The sequence below is a fragment of the Trachinotus anak genome, unplaced genomic scaffold (genome assembly GCF_046630095.1).
Source record: "Trachinotus anak isolate AG129_WGS33_773 ecotype Australia unplaced genomic scaffold, CSIRO_AGI_Tana_v1 ptg000018l, whole genome shotgun sequence".
In the NCBI taxonomy this organism is placed as follows: Eukaryota; Metazoa; Chordata; class Actinopteri; order Carangiformes; family Carangidae; genus Trachinotus; species Trachinotus anak.
The window spans coordinates 9951936-9971169 of NW_027273869.1; the positions used below are offsets into that span (position 1 = coordinate 9951936).

The 19234-nt window shown below is 40.3% G+C and overlaps 1 protein-coding gene across 1 annotated transcript in view; it reads left to right on the top strand.

Moving 5' to 3' along the window:
* pdzrn4 (PDZ domain containing ring finger 4) overlaps positions 1–19234 on the top strand; it is a 34062-nt gene that overhangs the window by 6800 nt on the left and 8028 nt on the right. Inside the window, exons 2-3 of the mRNA XM_071502838.1 lie at positions 12801–13072; positions 14156–14258. Of these exons, the coding sequence (XP_071358939.1) occupies positions 12801–13072; positions 14156–14258 (375 nt within the window). The remainder of the gene's footprint in view (positions 1–12800; positions 13073–14155; positions 14259–19234) is intronic.

Here is a 19234-nt window from a genome sequence, read left to right on the forward strand (position 1 = left end):
TCTGTGAAACACAAAGTCTCGCCCCTCTCCTCCTCCTCCTTCTACCTTCACTTATCAGTCGCCAGACACTGTTTCAAGTCTGTTCCGCTCCACTGCCCCTGTCTGTCTTGCTGCCTGTTTGTCACTGTCTGGGTATCCCACTCATTAATACACTTTGGCATAACCCTGCCACCAGAGGTGCCACAGATTTTCTCTGTACGTTTGGAAGGACCCTAGAAAGAAAAAGATGATGTGATGGAAGACGCAGAGACAGTCTGTCATTCATGTGTGGCAGAGGGAGACACTAATTTTGTCTCGTCGTAGTGTGTGCGCTGTCAGCCGGTGACTGTTATATGGTTTGAAGCCAACCTTGTGCCAGAATAACCCAATAATACACCTTATGGCCACACGCTGCAGGCTATGTTTTGTCAGGTTAGACAGATGTTACGACGAACCATCTGGAGCTGTTATGTATATGTTGCAGGCATTTGCTGCTACATAGCACTACAATAATGCACACAAATGAAATGTACACACAAAATCATTTACCCGTTGCAGGTGGAAAATGCTAAAACACATCTTCTGAGACATAAAAAAAACCTCTAACACCCTTCACATTAGCATAAAAGTTCTCTCAGTCAGATCTTTGGATGAGTTCTTTGGCAGTGAAGGTGCAATTCTCCTCTGAGACCAAATGTCAGTTATACTATAAAAAGAAAACCTCGGCTTTCCCCCCCCTCTCTTTCTTCTCTCTGCCAAGAATTTCTCCATCATGGATAATCATCTGAGGAAGACAGGTTATTTGTTATTTTCAAGGAGCAGTTCTTGTAATTCAGTGATGGTGTTTTTGTCAGACACCCACCATGACGTATGAACTAAAGCATATTGTCAGAGCTAATAATTCTTCATGCATCTTGATCATAGACTGTATATAAAAGGTCTCGATAGAGTTGTTAGCTAAATGTATAAAAATGCAAATGGACTGTTGTTGTGCCATTGCCAAGTGTATTTTGAACACACAGGGTGGATGCTGGGTCCAGGTGGTCTTAAGGGAGATTAGGTTACAGCAGCGATGGTGTTGAATTCCCACTTAACCAACTTGGGCTTAGGAGTCATTAGGCCCACTCATACCCTGGTGTCGAGTCCAGTTACAGATAGAATAACACTAAACCATCTGCATAGTAGGGGGGGATGATTACATTTAGCGCGGGGTGTAACCATAAGCCTCATGTTGATATGGGAAATGCCCTCAGGATGGAGGGAGGCCAAAGCACTGTGGATGGGTCTTTGTTGTTGTTAGTTGTAAGAATATGTATTAGGTTGTCTCTTCTGTGCTACAGTTTCATTGAATCTTGTTAGGTTTGGTGAACGTATGAATGATCACTGTAAATGCAGAAAACCCAGCAGGTGCAGGCAGCTGGTCCAAACCAATACAACACAGTCTTCCTCCAAACAGTGAACAAAATTGCTAATTTAATAAATGAATTCGAGAAATACATGCCTCTGTATGTCAGTCCTGTGATAGTCTAGCAGCCTGTCCAGGGTGTACCCCGCCCTTGCCCAGTGTCAGTTGGGACTGGCTCCAGCCGCCCTGCAACCCCAAATAGACTAAGCAGTATGGTGGCTAATGAATGAATCAATGAGAAAATGTGGACAAAGCAATATCTTCTGCTCATCCTCTCATATTCCAAACATACACAAAAATGTACACTCAAGCCCCCCTTACTTGTTTTTTTCTGTAGCTTTCAACCATATCACTTGGTCTTCATGAGTTGAAACTTTTTCTCATTGTCATAGAACTGTTCCAACTTTCGATTATTTTGAGCACTTGTAGGACTTCTGATCCACGTTGGTGTAAAAGTTGGTAAAGTAAAAGCTTTCAAGTGGACCATAAGTGGAGCCTGTTTCCAAATTCCTGATAAACGGTTTAGATTAGGGAGCTGTTATTGGTCAGAAGAAACTAGCATTAACTCTTGATAGGAAATGGGATACAAACCATGATCTGAGTGTCAGTCAAACACTTCGCTGACCCAAACATCCATCTCAACTTCTCCCCGAAGAGATTCAGCTGTCATAAACAACCTTATGCTACTTCCTTTGCTTCTGAGACACAAAAATAATCTTTGCTAGGATACAGCAGTTCCTTGTCATCATCATTACAACATATTTCAGGGCCTCGTTACATGGAAACTCACACAAATTAGGCCATTTTGAGAAACAATGATCTTATTTAATGTGTCAATCTGTGATACAGTCTGCAAATTACTCAAATGCAGTCACTGATCATCATCCGACTGATAACACGTTGGTGGCGAATGTGATTAGCCATTCACTCAGTTACACTGTAGACTTACACTCGTCTGCCTGAAACCATGAATACAGTTGAAGTCTTGATTGAGGTGGGTTGAATGAGGAGTAAATTACAGCACAGTGTCTCTCACTTAACTAACCAACCATGCTTTTGAATTAAGGTATTTTTCATCTCAGGAAGAGCTCTTCTTGCCTGCTCACAGTTAGTGGAGTGTGCAGTCGTTTTTCTTCTTCATGAAAGGGAAGACTGCCGAAAAATTCACGTTATGAATAATGCTAATGGCTCAGGTGCTTCCGGTGAGCATAAACATATCACTTTAAAATGAAAAAAGCAAAGGTTTGGTTGGAGGACAGAAAAAAAAAAATTGAGCTCACACTCAGGACTTAATTTCATGCAAAAAGCACCATATAAATCTTTTATTTTCCTGCTCCCCCAGAAAAATGTTTTCACTTTCCAAGCTTTAGCATGTTTTGCTAATTATGCCCCTGCATCCGGAGTTGGTTCATTTTGCCTTCAACCAAAATCTGTGCTCATGTTAATAACAAAGATTCACAGCATGACTGAATCCAATTGGGATGCTTTCTTTCTGACTGAAAGAGTTTTATGGTGAAACTACTGTATAATCACTCTTTCCTTAATTATATGGGGTCCAGCATCCAATAGTTTTCCCACTCTCATTTTCTGCCCCAGTTTAAAGAAAACATTATGAACTTGGTAATGATTTTCTGTTCCATTATGAGTATACAAAGTGCTTGAAGCACTGAGAGGCTATGCTAATTTCCTACTGATGTATTTAGTCAGCAACACGTGTTTATAAATCAAAATATCTATCAAATACTATTACCACTCCTGCTAGATCAACCTCAAATCTTGTTCAATGCTTACTATAAAAAAAGAAAGAAGAAATCTTTGTTTGTTTTTCATGAATAACATAAATGTGGTTTGAGGACCAATGGTTTGCTATTGACTAGCCTGCTTTAATCTGTTTTCAGAAAATATTAGTTTGAAAGATTAAGGCTTGCACTATATTTTCCATATTGTCAACAAACCCCATGAAAAGACCAAAACCAACCAAGTCCATCACCAAGAACTTTCTCTACCCTGTGACTGGCACTCAGCTCCAAACCTATTTTATTTTCATAAAAGGCCGTATCATTTTCTAAGACAGCTGGGCTGTGGGATCAAACAAACATTACTGAAACAGAAGAAAGTAGTGCATTTGCTGGGGACTATTTTTAGCTGCGGATTAATACACATTTGGTCCAGCAGAACCAAATAAATTTTGAAATAAATTACAGTGGAGGTATATATGACTTTATTTACACAGATACAGTGTAAATAGTAATAATCCATTATTGGTTTCAGTCTTTTAATGGGATTTGCTGGAAGTACGAGAAATAAGGACTAGCACCAGTCTTCTTCTGAATGCTAAGTAAGCACTAGAATAGCTGACATGCTTGGACAGAGAATGAACGTTGTTCAGCTTTCCCATACAGAGGAGTAACATAACCTCTTTGTGAACTCAGCCGTCTGGATGAATTATGTGGGTCTAATCGGTGACCCCCGAGAGCCTAATTCAAACTCATTGCTAGTATGTGTCGAGGGGCTGGAGGAAGGGCCACACTATTGTTCAGCCCAGCTCAGTGGCTGTTGTTTTAATGGCAGATGAGAGATTAATGGTGATCTAATGACTGTGGGGAGGACGCAGTGCAACAATAGAGTCCTGGTACAGCGCAGGCCAAGTACATTAGTCAGTCAAGACAACTATCTGCATGGATACGCACACACAAGTATACACGTAAAAATGTATACACAAAAACATTCAATTAATCCCAAGACACACAAACACACAGAGTGAAAATGGAAGTGACTTCTATTGATTTGTCAGTAAAGAAGTTTTGCAGTCATCCAGCAACAGTGCACCCTGTCTCATCATGAGCAAAACAAACTGAGCTAATTCTCAAGCCGCCAACCCCCCAATGTGACAAAAGAAGGCTAATTTATGCATTGGCGACATGGTGTGCGAGGAATAAAAGTGTGGCAGAGGGGCTGGCTGGATGCTCACTCGTGGATCACGGTAATTGTGATTTGGTTGCTAGGATGTTGAGGGTAATGAATGTCTTGTTGATGCAGTTTGTCATAACCCGTGCCATCCGTGGCTGCTTGAGAACACAGAGCCTATTAGTTAAACACAGAGACATTGGCCTTGCCATGATGTATGAGACCGCCAGGAAGAAGGCATTAGTCATTTTATGAGAGAAAATGAAGGAAACTGCCAGACTACAGTCGATGGTGAATGAGATTGTAGATTAAACTAGGTAGTGCAAAGCATACCTCTTGACTTTTGCCATGGGGTTTTTTTTTTATATCGGTTTTATACTGAGGAGTAAACTGGGAAGAATGTTTTAATTGGAGTTTTATCATTACTGGATTACCTCAGTGATAATACAGCAGGAGGTTGTTTTTCCCTTGAAAGTGTCACTGGCACATACGCTGTTGGGGTTGTGTTATGAATAAAAGAAAATACTCATATTGTAATTTCAAAAAAGAGGAAAACAAGACAAATCATGTTTCATTCCAAGGCTTTACCACTGGGAAGGATCTGTATTCATGAAGCCTAATTGAAAGGAAGCCCGCCTTGCATATAGAAGTGATACAAAGAGCAGGAAATGAGATGGTTCCTAATGCGTTCACTGACAGATGATAACCTTTGATTTCCCCCCACTTACATCAGAAATGGCTGCTTGGAATGACAGTCACAAGTCAACAGTCTCTGATGTGTGCATGTGTGTCTCTACTGCTGGTGGTGTTAAGCTGGGGTGGGGAAAGATAGATATGTGAAGAGCGAGGGAGAAAGCCCTTGAGACACACACAAAAAACAGATGGTAGAAACAGAAAGTGATGTTCTGCTTTTAAAGTGCTCAGGCAATATCGTTTTTTGATTTTTTTTAAACCACTGAATTGAATTGAAAAGATTTACAGTGACAATGACAGATAAAAGGGGATAAGAAAAAACACACTTAGACTGCAAGACAAAGAGGAGAACGAGAGAATAAAAGTACTAATAAGATTTGATCAAAAGATCAACAGTAAACATTTTGTTTTGTGACTTTTAAACAATAATGTCCATCTTAGTTCACCATAGCATAAAGGAGTAACGTATCCACCAACAGCAGTTTTTGAGCTTGGATTGTCTGTGAGGGGGTCAAATGGGTGGGACTGATATAGATATGATATAGTATGATATAGTCACACAAGTCATTTTGTTTTCAATTACACTAGAATGAGAATTTTTTGTAAATTATAAATTATTGGGACAAAAATTGGGCAAGTAAATACTGTATCATCCACTGACAAATATTTTAGTAATATTTTACCCTACAGTTCATCTGTATGTAGACAACGTTAGCAAATGTTAGCAAGCATTGTCCTTTCACAGACTGTAAGGACAAGCTGCTGCTCAGCTCTGAGTGTCCAGGGATTCCATTTAAGGTCATTAAAATATTAATGCGATGTATTTAAAGTAGAACTGCGGGGTTGCAACTCCCATTGTTTATCATTTCCTAGTACTGGCTGTTGGTCAGTGCTCGACTGCAATCTTTACCTACTTAGCTACGACGTACAATATTGGAAAATGACGCGCACAGACACAGGCATCTTTATTGATCAGCAGACTCATCACACAAGTATTCCTCACACGCTTTTAAATATCCAAACAATACAGAGTTTATGTTTCATGTTTTAAAAGGACCACTGACACTATGGCACAAACTGGCGCTCAACCCTCAACTGCTCAATACTGTGGTAACATCAATATACAAATATTCACTGTAGCCACCAATAGGATGATTTTGACGCAACCAAATGTTAGCATATTAGGAAAATTATCTGAAAGGGCTCTGGGAAATGTAATAGATACAATTTTATTTCAGTCCACAGGGAGGTAACAGCGTATGATCAGCTGCAGAGCGGCATAGTCGATCTTGTTGGAGGACACTTCAGCTTTTCAGATGCTTCACGATGAGGGGCTTGAATGCAGGATAACCAGTTGAAGGACAGTACCACCAGCCTGTCACTTTTAGCAGGTTTTACTGAACAGGGACTTGTGGGAAGCACTGGCCTGCCTCTGCCATTGTTGAAAGATTATTTGAAGTGTTACATTTTTAACTTTTAATGCTTCCTCTGAATTCAAGATCTAACAGCTAAAATAAGTCGGCACTGTGAAGAGCCATTCCTAGAGGAAACATGGTCTAATCTATTGCACACAGATGCTGTGTGATGCGGAAGTGATTGACCTGAGCGGGCTACTTAACATCCGTCCCGACAGCAGCTATTTAATCCACATTTCATGTTGTCATGTGGTCTTCCTCATGCAGAACTAATTGGTTGTTTTCGCCTGTTGTGCAGGAGCCCATGTCTGTGAAAAACTGTGAAGGACACTCATTACAACTTGTACTCACACTCGCAGGCACGGACATAGATGCAATCACAGGTGCAGACGAGCACATAAACACAGAGAGGAAGCGCTGAACTCAATTCTGTGAATAAGAGCCCTAATAAGAGCACTGAGCGGGGTCTCCTTGAACCCGTTGCCATGGTACAAATACACACACACACATACACACACACACAGTCATAAACGCACACATGTGCACACCCTGAGCCGCCACTGCCACTGTGAACACAAACACACATCTCTTGCTCTCGCTCTCTCCCACAGTCTCCCCTGATCGCTCTGATTTGCATTTTGGTTAACACTCTAATTGCCTCTCATTAAATACCTTGTCACTTTGATTAATTGGTGCGATACAGAAATGTAAAACAGCAGAGCATTACAATGCACAGTGAACAGTTGCTGATTGGAAAAGACGAACAAGCCTGGTTAAAAATACAAAACAGAGGTGAAATCTCACCAACTCCTAATGCACTTTTTCAGTTGAGTCAGGGTTTTTATAAACCTGTGTTTTTGTTTTTTTTTTGTCTTTGTTTCTTTTTTAAATCTGAATAAAATGCGACAGTTAAGAGAGTGATTTGCAGTTTTGAAACTCATTTCAATTCTGGAGCACTTGCACAAGCTACTAAGGTGTCCGTAAGCATCCAAAGGTGCCCTTGAACTCACCCCCAGCTGCTGCTCAAAGCTGGTCATTGGTCAACACTACAAGACTGTGGTTGCTTTTGTCAACAATAAGAGCACTGAAATATTGCCAAGATAGGACTTACATTTTCAGCAAATTATCTCCGGCTAAATATGAGCTAAAATGAATCAAATCACAGAACAACAGTTATTTACTCCAGACAGTCATCATACTCAATATTGAAATTGGCTATTATTATAGTAAATTATATATTGTAGCCACTCTCAGCCACATTTTGGGATCCTCTCAGTCGTTTGAAATAGCAGATGTTATAATTGTACAGTAAGTGAGAGATAATATGAGGGCTGTATTTTTTTTTTTTTTAAATGTCAGAGCACTTGGAATTTAGAAAAGTCATGAGGAAACTAAACTTTTAAGTTTTGAGCCACAAAAAGATATCTACCATTCACAAATGTAGCATATTATCTTCCAAAACCATGAAGTATAAAAGTCCTTTAAAGGAAATTTCTGCACAGTAAATGGGAGAAGTGAGCTAACAATGGGAGGTGCTGATGTTGCACTCCCTACCTTTATTGAGCAGGGTCAGGAAATGCAAGAGAAAGCAGTGCAAGCCTCCTAAAGCTTTGGTGAAACTAGCAGGATGGATTAGTGACTCTAGCTAACCATAGAGAACGATTCATGAGGCAACTTGAGAACCAAATTATCTGCATTAATTTGCCTCTAAACCAAATCACTTTAGAGCTATTAAATAATGTTGAGCTTTAGCTGATAGTATAGTATAGGGCAGACTTTGAAAACAAAGAATGTAAATCAAAAAGGTTTATTTCATCCACCTCTATTCTGTTTTCCCCCAGTTGCTTGTCACACATGCATCAATAGCATCATGGTATTCTCATCCCGCACAAGGCAAGGGTCAATGTGATTCAGCTGACCGAGCATGGCACCAGTTGCACACCCTGCCACTCAAATTTATGAAACCATCATCTCCTTTGCCTTCGCTGCACTCGGGTGATATTGCATGTCAGAGACTTTTATTATTGAAATGAGACATTTATGACAGTAAGCCCTCGCCACATGAGAGTGGCCTCCTGAATCATCTTGCTACAGCTAAAGGAGGAAGAGAAATGAGATCTGGCAGATTATTGGAGCATGCCACCTGCGCTTTCTCACTCATCACAATATGTCAATTTCCATGACTGTAAAAACAATCTTTCTTGTATTGAGCTGAAGTTCAGAAAAATCATGATCTGGCCGATTGTAGAAGACAGCTTGTTGGTGGTGTTGAACGCCATGTCTCCTCAGGGGCTTACAAGGTCGGTGTTGAATAGGCTGGGGTTCTCTCTCCTGGGCAGCCTATTGTTTGTTGTCTATATAAGCCTATTCAGTGTGAGATACTGCATTATTCAGTCAAACATGGTTAACGGAAACAACCGCATAGAGCTGTTTTAAGTCTGTTGGGAGCTGATGTAATGTTTAAGCTTTGTGTGTGTACGTGTGTGTGTGTGTGTGTGTGTGTGTGTGTGTATGTGTTCGGTGTGTTCGCTTCCATTTTCTCACAATGACACCATATCTGACAGATTTAGCTGTGAGGTTGAGTGGTTTCCATCACACTCTTATCTCTGAGCAGCAAACACACCCATTCACATGTACGGCCATACAGACGGACAGACACACACACACACACACACACACACTCATACACACATACACACATACACATACAAACAAACACCCACTCTTATCTCTAAGCCTTCCTTATCTGTTTGTATTCAAAAGTAGAAACAACATTTAACCATCTTAGTGGCCAACTGATAAAACCCTGCAACAAATTTAAGGATTGACATGAGCTATCTATTGAGCATATTGAAAGCCTCAGTGCTGGTGACTGATTGGCTTTCACTGTGCTACTTTCAACCCCGTCTCGACACATGTAACAGCCATTTCCACACCATGGTCCACTAGTGACCCCCCTCATAGTCAGTGATGTGTGTAATTGGTGCATCAGAGGGAATAAAACGTTGCATTAATAGCTGATAGCTAAGACTCACCATTTCTTATATGCGTGATCTTAAAAGCCTGTCTAGAGACGTGTCAGAAGTGCAACATCAAGGCAATTATTCAACAATTACTGGACCAATAAGAGGTCCAAGCGAACATAGGAGACATATGATTAATTGAGGTTGTCTTCCACAACATTATTCTGCTGTACATAGCCAAAATGCACTAACTAACTATTTGGTCAAAACTGAATCCACAATCTGATGTTTTGACATTTGTTCTACCATTTAAATATCTTATGTTAAACAAATGTGTTATTTCTGAGAAAATAACACAACTAAAGACCATGCAAAACACTACCCCTAAGATATAATTAAGCTAGAGAGAACGTTTCAGCTAGCCTTAGCTAGATTGACCTACCTTTTCAGTTTCTTTCAGGTCACATCAGTTTAATTTTGATAATAAAACATGTTAGTGCTACATAGGAGGAATCTAAATCTAAACATGATGAAGAAAAAAATAGCTAAACTCGTCCTGCTAAAAGTTAGCTAGGTAGCGTAAGTTAGCAGAGTAACATTAGCAGCAACTGCAATTAAATGCATTAAATTATATATTAATTTATTTTCTTTGTAGACACTGCATTTTCCCTTGACACTGCATTAATTAGGTCTTAATATATGGTATGATTTAATATTTCTTTTATATTCATAAAATTAGGGCCTTTGGCTGAACCCTTTCTTCTCAGCTTTACAGTTTCTGCAGTCCCTGCTTTCTGTCTTTGTAGACGAGTAATGCACAGACAAAAAGACAAAAAACATGTAATAAGTATCTCAAGGAGTCATATCAAAGATACAAAGTGAGCTGAGAACAACCAAATGACATTTTCACAAACGCTTGTAGATCAATGACATGCACGCATTGCGTTCCCCAAACACGCTCATAAGCTACAGTCATTCCTCCCAAACTATATAATACGCCACTTTGAACCTTGACCTTTAGGAAGGAGTGTTTGGACATACTTGCTTTGGTTTAGGGCTACTGGGAACCACTTTTATTGGCAATAGTAACCTTTAACTTGAGAGGTATATGAAGGCTGAGCAAGATTGTTGGTTCATTATAGCTGTCCCTGTGGACTACCATGACCTCAGACTACCAGACTATTTTTAGTGGTCTCGTGGAGCTTTCATGGGTTATGTCAGATGATGTAATGAGTTGATATTGTCTCTCTGTCAGCTTGGCCACGGGCTTGCAGTTGAGTGATGAGAAAGGGAAGTACTAATAAAAATGGAATTACTCTTCGATATTGATGGAATCCGCTCACCTACACGTCTCAGCACAGATATCCCACTTGCATGTATAGCTCCTATGCATGCATGCCCACTTACACACACTAGAGAGGAAGATCCCACGCTATGACTAAATTAAACTACAATCCCTATGGGGTAGCAGACTTTGCAAGAATAAACAATAATAGGAAATCACAAAGATTATACATAGACCAAAAAATATGGCTATTTCCATGTATGGGCATTTTTAGATTATGAATAAGTGTCACTTAAGGTTTAATGCAGACTGTGTGTGATAATAACAGAAAATAGAATAACTGAGAAATATGGGACATAAAAAACAGAAGTGATTTTGAAACATTCTGCATAATCAACATCTCAATTGTCTCAGAGCCTTAAAAATCTCCTCTAACCTGACTGCTTCTCTTTATCTCCTCATTTGTGGTTTAATTATCCATAATGCTTTGTAAATTCAGTGTGTATGATGTACGAAAAGCGTGATGTACACAAACACATAAAAGCTGCACGTTCTGAGCCATTATCCCCAGTCTTTGTCACATCTGCTGGCCATTAATCAGCCCCCAGTTAGCTCATCAACAGGCAGATTGAATAGAGGAACAACAGCAGGTAAAGACACTGGCAGGTGTATCCCCACAATCACTTCCTGCTTTCCAGAGCGTTCCCTCTGATTGGAGATTAATGTGTCCATCTGGACTTCATTCCAACGTAAAAATGTTGTGGAACTTTCGCTACACTTTTTTCAAAGACGCACAAACAGGATAGTTAAATGGAGATAACGTATGTAGGAGGGAGCAGGTATGTGACATAAAAAGAAAGGTCACAGGTCCAATGCATCATAGCTGCAGATGGCAGCATAAGGTATGTACTCATGGGCAAGTTCTTTTCTTGCAACACTTTATAAACTGGTGTCATTCATAAATGTAATAAATATCAACAAATTTATCATGTGGAAATCCAAGATACTGGTAATGTCCAGTTCCAATACTGCCACAGAAAGAATGTAGCTCTCCATATATCTGCTCTATTCTCCAGATATTGATGCTGACATTAGGCATATTCCTCTTAATCTCTTTACAAACACTCTTGACACTCTCGGACATCCAAAATCAATGCAGTTAATCAATTTCAGGGTATGACAAACTGAAAGTTGTAGACTCACTGAGGGCTTGTAATTGGGTCAAACAAAGTGACAAGGTGCCAGAGATGGAGTAAATGCACTAATGCATGAGTGTGTTTTCAGGTTGACAGCTGTCAGTATGACGTCTTTCACACCTATTCTCCACTGATTCCCTTGTGGCACAACCTTTCCTAAACTTGCAAATTAAGTAGGTGCTGCTTGCTAAAAACTGATGTTCCCACTGGAGCGAGGTCTACCTCCCGCTGCTCTTCCCTACTTTGCAGCTCATTTGCCTAAATCAGTGTTATTATTCTATGTCTTATGGGCTTAATGGTTAGAACGCAATGTAAGTAATGCATCTGAGTTAGACTGATACGAGAGAAGAATATAGGAGCAAAACTGAATGAGATTAAATTAGTTTATTCCTTCCTTCAGCTAATGCAATACATTATACAGCCTCTATAAATTTGGCAGTAGCCTAAAGGTTATAGCAGTCTAAATCTGCTGGTAAAGTGTACTATTTAGGTAAAGAGAAAAAACAAGAATATGTAATGTGCTCATTCAATCAAGAATTACTGCCTAAGTGCAATTTAAAAAAAAACACTCATTCATATCTGTTTTACTAGGCCCTATTCAGTAGCTAGCTGTAGAAACATGTAAAGGAAATTCCCAGGAGTGAATGTGAAATGTTGTTTCTGAGAGGAGTATGCATGTCCACCAGATACTCCCATGAAGGTTACGAAAAAGGCACAATAAGCCTGCACACCTTTCCACTGACTTGTCTGTATATACTCTTATCATTGCCATCGCCACAAGGAAATTCAGATGTTGTTGTCAAATGTTCAGATGTCAGTATGATTTGCATCCTTCCATCGTAACTTACAGCATCAAACAGAAGGAACAGGTTGTTCTTGTGATTAGTGAGGTAATATCCCAGTGAAGCTCAAAATGAAGGTCTCAGTCAAGTGACTCTTTGCTGTCCGTTTCCCCAGGTGAACGGGCGTGACTTCTCCAAGGTCGAACATGACGAGGCAGTGGTGGAGGCCATCAGGCGAGACCCCATCGTTGTCCAGGTTCTCCGGCGAACCCCCACCAGAGCCACACAGGCTGCTGCACATAACCACGGGGACACACCACAGGATGTTTGTGTTGTTGACGTTTGCACGCAAACAGACATCACTTTTGAGCACATAATGGCACTGGCCAAGCTTCGGCCTGCTACCCCACCCGTCCCTGACATCTGCCCCTTCCTTTTGTCTGACAGGTGAGGGCAAACACTCAATGTACAATTGTAGTCAATGCACAAAGTTTCAGCTTTCCCCTTCTACTGAAAGGTAACTAAGTCTTAATGATACACACCGAGATGACATGGACAAGTTAGATGCTGTTCTCTTTCATTTCATGGTGGTTTTGAAGCAAGTGTATCATAGTGTGGAAATCCCCAGCAGAACTGGGCCTGTGATATTATTATGCAGAGCCAAACACGCATGGAATAATTGCTTCTTTGTGCTACATTCATTTTCTTTAATGGGGGCTTTTGCTGGGCGATTAAAAGCCAATGGTCTGATAGAGCTGGCATTCTGGCGCTACATCCATTCTGTGGCTATTTATAGGGCTTTGCTGGGCAGCAAATGAAATTAATTTGTTCTCTAAAACTACAAATCTGCCAGTGTTGGTCAATGATTATAGTGAGGCAGTTATCATGGTGACAATTTACAGAGGTCATGACTTTTATAGCAGGAATGGTTGATGTCTACATTGCTTGCTCAGAGTTTTGTTGCAGAATCAGATGAGTATTATTAAGAAATACATCACACGAACCTGCAAAATATGCAGGGGATGTCAGGCACATTAATTACAATTAGGACACCCAAAAAACCTAATTCAAATTGGGGTATCTCAAAAATAATAAATAGTGTATAAACAGGAACAGGCTGTTTATTGGTGATGCAGCTTTTGGAATAGATTTGAAATCCTCATTTATGCCTTTCAAGTCTAATAAACAAAAAGAAATCCATATGCAAAATGTCAGTACACCTACACAAACAAAAGAGAAAAAGGCCTGGATATTTGCTGAGCAGCTGCTATGATCAAATGATCTTATGAGCACAATTACTCTTAAGATCCAATATGTGGAAGATTTAAATAATGTCGCTCAACATATTCAGTAGGACGTTAATTGTGTGGCGTTGTTCAGCTACTGGGAATGTGATGTAACCCAACTCTGTTTCACATTGCACTGCACCTCCTGAATGTAACAGGGTATTTCACACACTTGACACATACAGATGAGCTTGGGCAGTAATCATCTTTAACATAACTAACTTTTTTTCTGTTTGCTCACTAGCTGTCATTCCATCCACACCATGGAGCACGAGTTTTATGAATGTCCAGAGTACCTGTCTAACACCCCAGCAGAGGTGGAGAGGACTGAAGAGTATGAATATGAGGTACGGTTTTGCATCAGTCTCACTTTTTTGCTTCAGAAGTACAATCTACCGCACTCTTACTGCAAGAGTTTAATATATTTTTGAGGCCTAAAAGTAGTGAAATTTAAATATCTAAAAACATTGGATCTAGCCTACAAAATATCAAGCATGTGGTGTATAATAAATAGTAAAAATTAAACTTTGCTGAAAGTGATGACTTTCACTGGCTGGTAACTAAATATTGACTTGCACTACTGTTCAGTTTAACTCACAGGAAGCCCAGGACAGACATGGCATAACACTTGTGCAGTAGAAATTGGACTATTTGTGGTTTTCCGAGCTATTGAATAGCCTTAATTTTTTCCTCTGATGCAGTTGGTATTGAGGCCACCATTGTGTCAGTAATACAAAATCCCAGGAAATAATCCAAGGCTAGCCCTGCTGCATGATGCTCACAAGTCCCATAACAATACAAGAAAAATTGCCTACTACAATAATACAAGAAAATTGACTGCCTCTTGTCAAAACATCATACTCTCTTTAGATTGTTTTTGAAGCATAGCACAGTCCCTGGGTTTAAGAGGAAAGGCCACTCTTCATGAAATGGTACCAAAAGAAAGGCCTCTGTGTTGTATTACTAGTATGCTTCTCTCACAGGCAGTTCGTGCCCCTCTCGTCGTTAACTCTCCTTCAGAAATAGTTGTACTCCTTTGACAGCCACATCAAGCTTAACAGAAATTGTAAAAAACTGAAACCCTATATGGACAAACTCATTAAAAGCATGATGATGGTGACAATGATGGTAAGGATGATGATAAAGATATCAGAAAATGCTGTTGAGTTCATATAAGACATGTAAAATCTGCATGCTACATATTTGTTTGGGGGTTTTGCACCCACAAGTGTCTCCATTGTAACAGATGTGTCACACAGGTCAGACAGTGGATCTCGAGGTCATACTAGGTGACAGTGATGGGTGACATTTGCTACCGTCAGTGGTCCATCCTGGTTTAATAGGCACTCCCTGGTTCAGTGAACTGCATTGTGGGTCATTAGGATTCCTCTGCTGCCAGCTGTGGCCTTACCTCACAGCATCATCAGGAGTCTCCTATGTGAAGTTGGGGGTTGGAGGGTTTGTGTGTGGTAATAGCAATAGTATCGGAACAAGGTTGGTTTTGCAACACAGACACACACAGAGTTAAAATACTCCCATCCCCGCCTGTCAGACATCCACACACCAAATTGGCCATCCTCACTTACCTCTGTCCATCCATGTGTATCTAACTGAAACATGAATGGCTTTCCTCTCGGATGAAACAGAATAGGGCTGCCATTCCCAGGAACATTACGTCTGACCGACAGGTTTAGCTTCACTTCAAACTGATTGTCCACATGGGTACTCCTGCTGTCATCATACTTCTGCCAAATCTACCGTGCTGTTATACCATCAAGTAGCAGACAGTACATGTGGAAACTAGGCAGGATGTTTAGAGTGTGAGAGTAAAAAATGAAGTTCACAATGGAATAGAAAGTCACTCCAATTACAATCACAATTCCAAACAGTTACCAAAAATACTGTAATGAAATGTAAGTTAATAATATTCTCAACATTTCAACCCCTTCTGGATATTTGTATCTACTTCCCAGGCAAAGAAGTGTTAAATTATTTCAGATTATAATGAAAGCTCTACTTAGTCACCAGGTTATGCAGTGCAGTTAATGAAGTGGCAGCAGTCTGCCAGAGAGCAGCAAGTTCACTGTTTGCCAAATTAGTCAAAATAAATTTGTCTTAATGATGGATTTTTAATGGGCGCCAAGCTTCATGGTACAAGAACAAAGAGTCTTGCTGAGTCTTGTCTGTAAAAGTGTCTCTACCTTTAAAGGGGTACTCACTGCCATGACATTGGGGAACGAGAGAAAAAAATAGGATGATTAAAATCAATGCTGCAAAGGCCATGATAACCAGGGTTTTACTCTCTAATGAGCACCCAATATTGGTGGGTCCTAAAATACTATAACCATAACTATAACTATAGTCAGACCTTCTCTGCCTGATAAGGGTTTACATCTTTCAAAATCCACACCTCCAATTTGTAACACAGAAGTCATAAACCCAATCCAATATAACCCCGGTGGTGTCATCAGGGTTATTCTGTCACACTTTGGAAGTCTACCACCGTGCCAATAGCAAACAGTTTGTGGAGAGGTGATCAATTCATGCTGAACCAAAGCAGATGAAAAAAAAATTGGTGGATAAAAAAAAGTAGAAGGGAGTGTAAAAACAGCACAGTATCAATGTTAAACCTCTCATTATAAACCATTTTCAAATGACTGGCTGAATTATCATCACTTTGCCTTAAAGACTGAGGATGTCATCATCTGCAATGTGGAGACAATGAGCCAATGAGACAATTAGGCTCGGCAGTAATTTTCTTGTGAATGAAACATGAAGTGTTAAGTGCATATTGGACTGAATTGTTACTAACAGATGTTGAATGTGGCTCTAAAAGACAGGATGTCACCTATTGCCAATATGTCTTTATTTCTCATATATGTTAGTAACATGTGGTAAATGTGGTCTTTTCAATTTAAGTTTGGTTACCTTATACTGCAAATTAAGAATTGTCAGAATGCATGTGATTGTAAGACACATGAAATTAGCTTGGACATCACTGCTGTGCCATAATCTAAACTCCACGGTGGCACAGATTATGATCCAATCATTGCTAATCGAGCCTTTCTACAGTTTCAGTACCCAAAGCTCCGCACATGTTGGGACCACTCAGTAGTGAGCTTCACACCATGATAACTGACTCCTGTAATCCACTAAAACCCAGCGTACCACCCAATGTGTGCTGACATTAAGGCGTTAGTGCTGCCAGATCTCATTGTGTGCTGTTGTGATTTCCCTGTCAGGGTTAGTACAAATCAGCCAGTGCACCAAACTGGTGAGGAGTGTGGGTAGTCAAGACCAGTGCACTGTGTTACAACATTATAAACTCCTAACACAACCCAGCCTTTGAAGGTCAGGGCTGTCTGCACAGGGGGTTAAATACCACAGAAATTAATTACTTCCCCTGTCAATCTCTGCTATCGTGGTTTCCCATGACAGAAAAAAAGGGGGTTGGGGCTTAATTCTCGCCCCCTCCACCCACCCTCATCTTCTTTTTTTTGTCCCCCATGCTCTATCCCACATCCCACCCCACAACTTCACAGCGCTGAAATGAATTTGGCAGCATGGGGTTAATAAAGATTACCCCCGCAGTTATCTTTATGCGAGTACCTTTATACACAGCAGAGATCAAAAGGAGCTGGTTGCAAATCGGGTTAAATTTAGAGAAATTTCCTGTGGGAGGGGCCCAGCTGGTGAAATACCATCACTATAGCCATCAAACACCTGCCCTGGATATTACCACATGCTGGGTTCAGTGTGATACTGACAGGCTTTTAATCCATTGATGTACAGAGCACATGCTGCGGCTATGCTCGTGTATGTGTTTGAGTTATATATTTTATTTACATTACATTGCAGTGCACTGTTACACAGCAGGTTATAAAATTCAGAAAAGACCAGATCTTTTTTTTTTTTTTTTTTTTTTACATTGTGCTGTGTTGTCCTCTATTTTGTGAGTGTACATGCATTCTGCTGGGGTGAGCTGTAGTGTGGTGACTGCTGTGGCTTTAAGTCTCAATCCGGGTGGAGAAGGAGCCGCAGAGTGTTTGTAGGTGAACAGGTCGGTCAAGACTTGAAGGGACTAAACCAAACTGGACCTGAATGTGTCCCCAGTTTACAGTATGTGTCTGTTTTCACATGACAGCTTTGAGTTGCAGCTAAGTTCCCTTAAGTAGAGTTTCCAAATTCATCTTTCCTCATCATCCTTAAAAGCTGCACAAACTACTATTTTTATATTAACAATGGAAGAGGCGTTGTTTCCCCGCAGCTCTACAGAGCATTAGCTTCTTTAAGCTAATTCTGTTCCTGTTTAGGTTCAGTCAAACTGCTCTAATCAAAGCACGGCCGTGTCAAAGGCCTCCCCACACCTGTAACATAAGAGCAAGACCCACAGATTCAAAAGAGACATAGTTGTGTGTCCCTTGGTGGTCGGTTTGTGTCTCTTTTTGGTTGATTTGTGTCTCCCTGTGGAAGTTTTTATGTCTTTGTATTCATTTTGTGTGTCTTTGCATCTCTTGCTAGTGATTCGATTAACTGCCCAACCTGAAATGTTAACAATTACCTAAGAGACCCTGTTCAGACCAGGCATTAACATGTGTTTTGGGTGACTGATCACAAGCAGGCTGCTCTAACTACAGGTGTGAATGCACCCAAGATGTGTTCCAATGCAAGGTGTGAACTGAGGTGCTTTGAGCTGACTGTTCCAGATGTAAGCAGGGGGAATAATGAGGGTAAATACTGACTCCAAACAGTTGCTAATGTTACTGCATGCCAGCTGGATGTGTAAATAGGCAACTGTTCCAAACACGTTCACCTTATCGACATTAGAAGTTGCTAATACCTCAGTGATGTGTTTAGAGCTTGTTGTGCTGCCTAAAAGTTGTAAAAAAAACTCTATTAATGCATGTCCATTGCCCTTTCTCTCACTTTTCTCTTCTCTTGTTGAAATGTTTAATCTGAATATTATTTCTCCTTCAGTATCAGCCACCAAATAGAGCTTGTTTAATGCTTCTATAGACTTGTTGGTCGGACACGTGTTAGAGTTAGAGGCTTCGGAATGCATTATGCAGCTGTCCTCATAAGTATATAATTACAAACGTCTGTGTGTACATGTAAAAAAGAGAGTGAGAGGCAGGGATTTGAGGTCGTCTGGATATTGTGCATCAGTAGAAAAATAACAGATCCTTTGTGCCTGAAGCAATTTCACTTACTTATGACTATGGGACAACAAAACATTCTCAACGTGATTAGCAACAGTAATGTAGAGTATAAAAATCAACTTAAACCTGGTCGATCATGGGTGGTATCATTTCATCTGCAATAC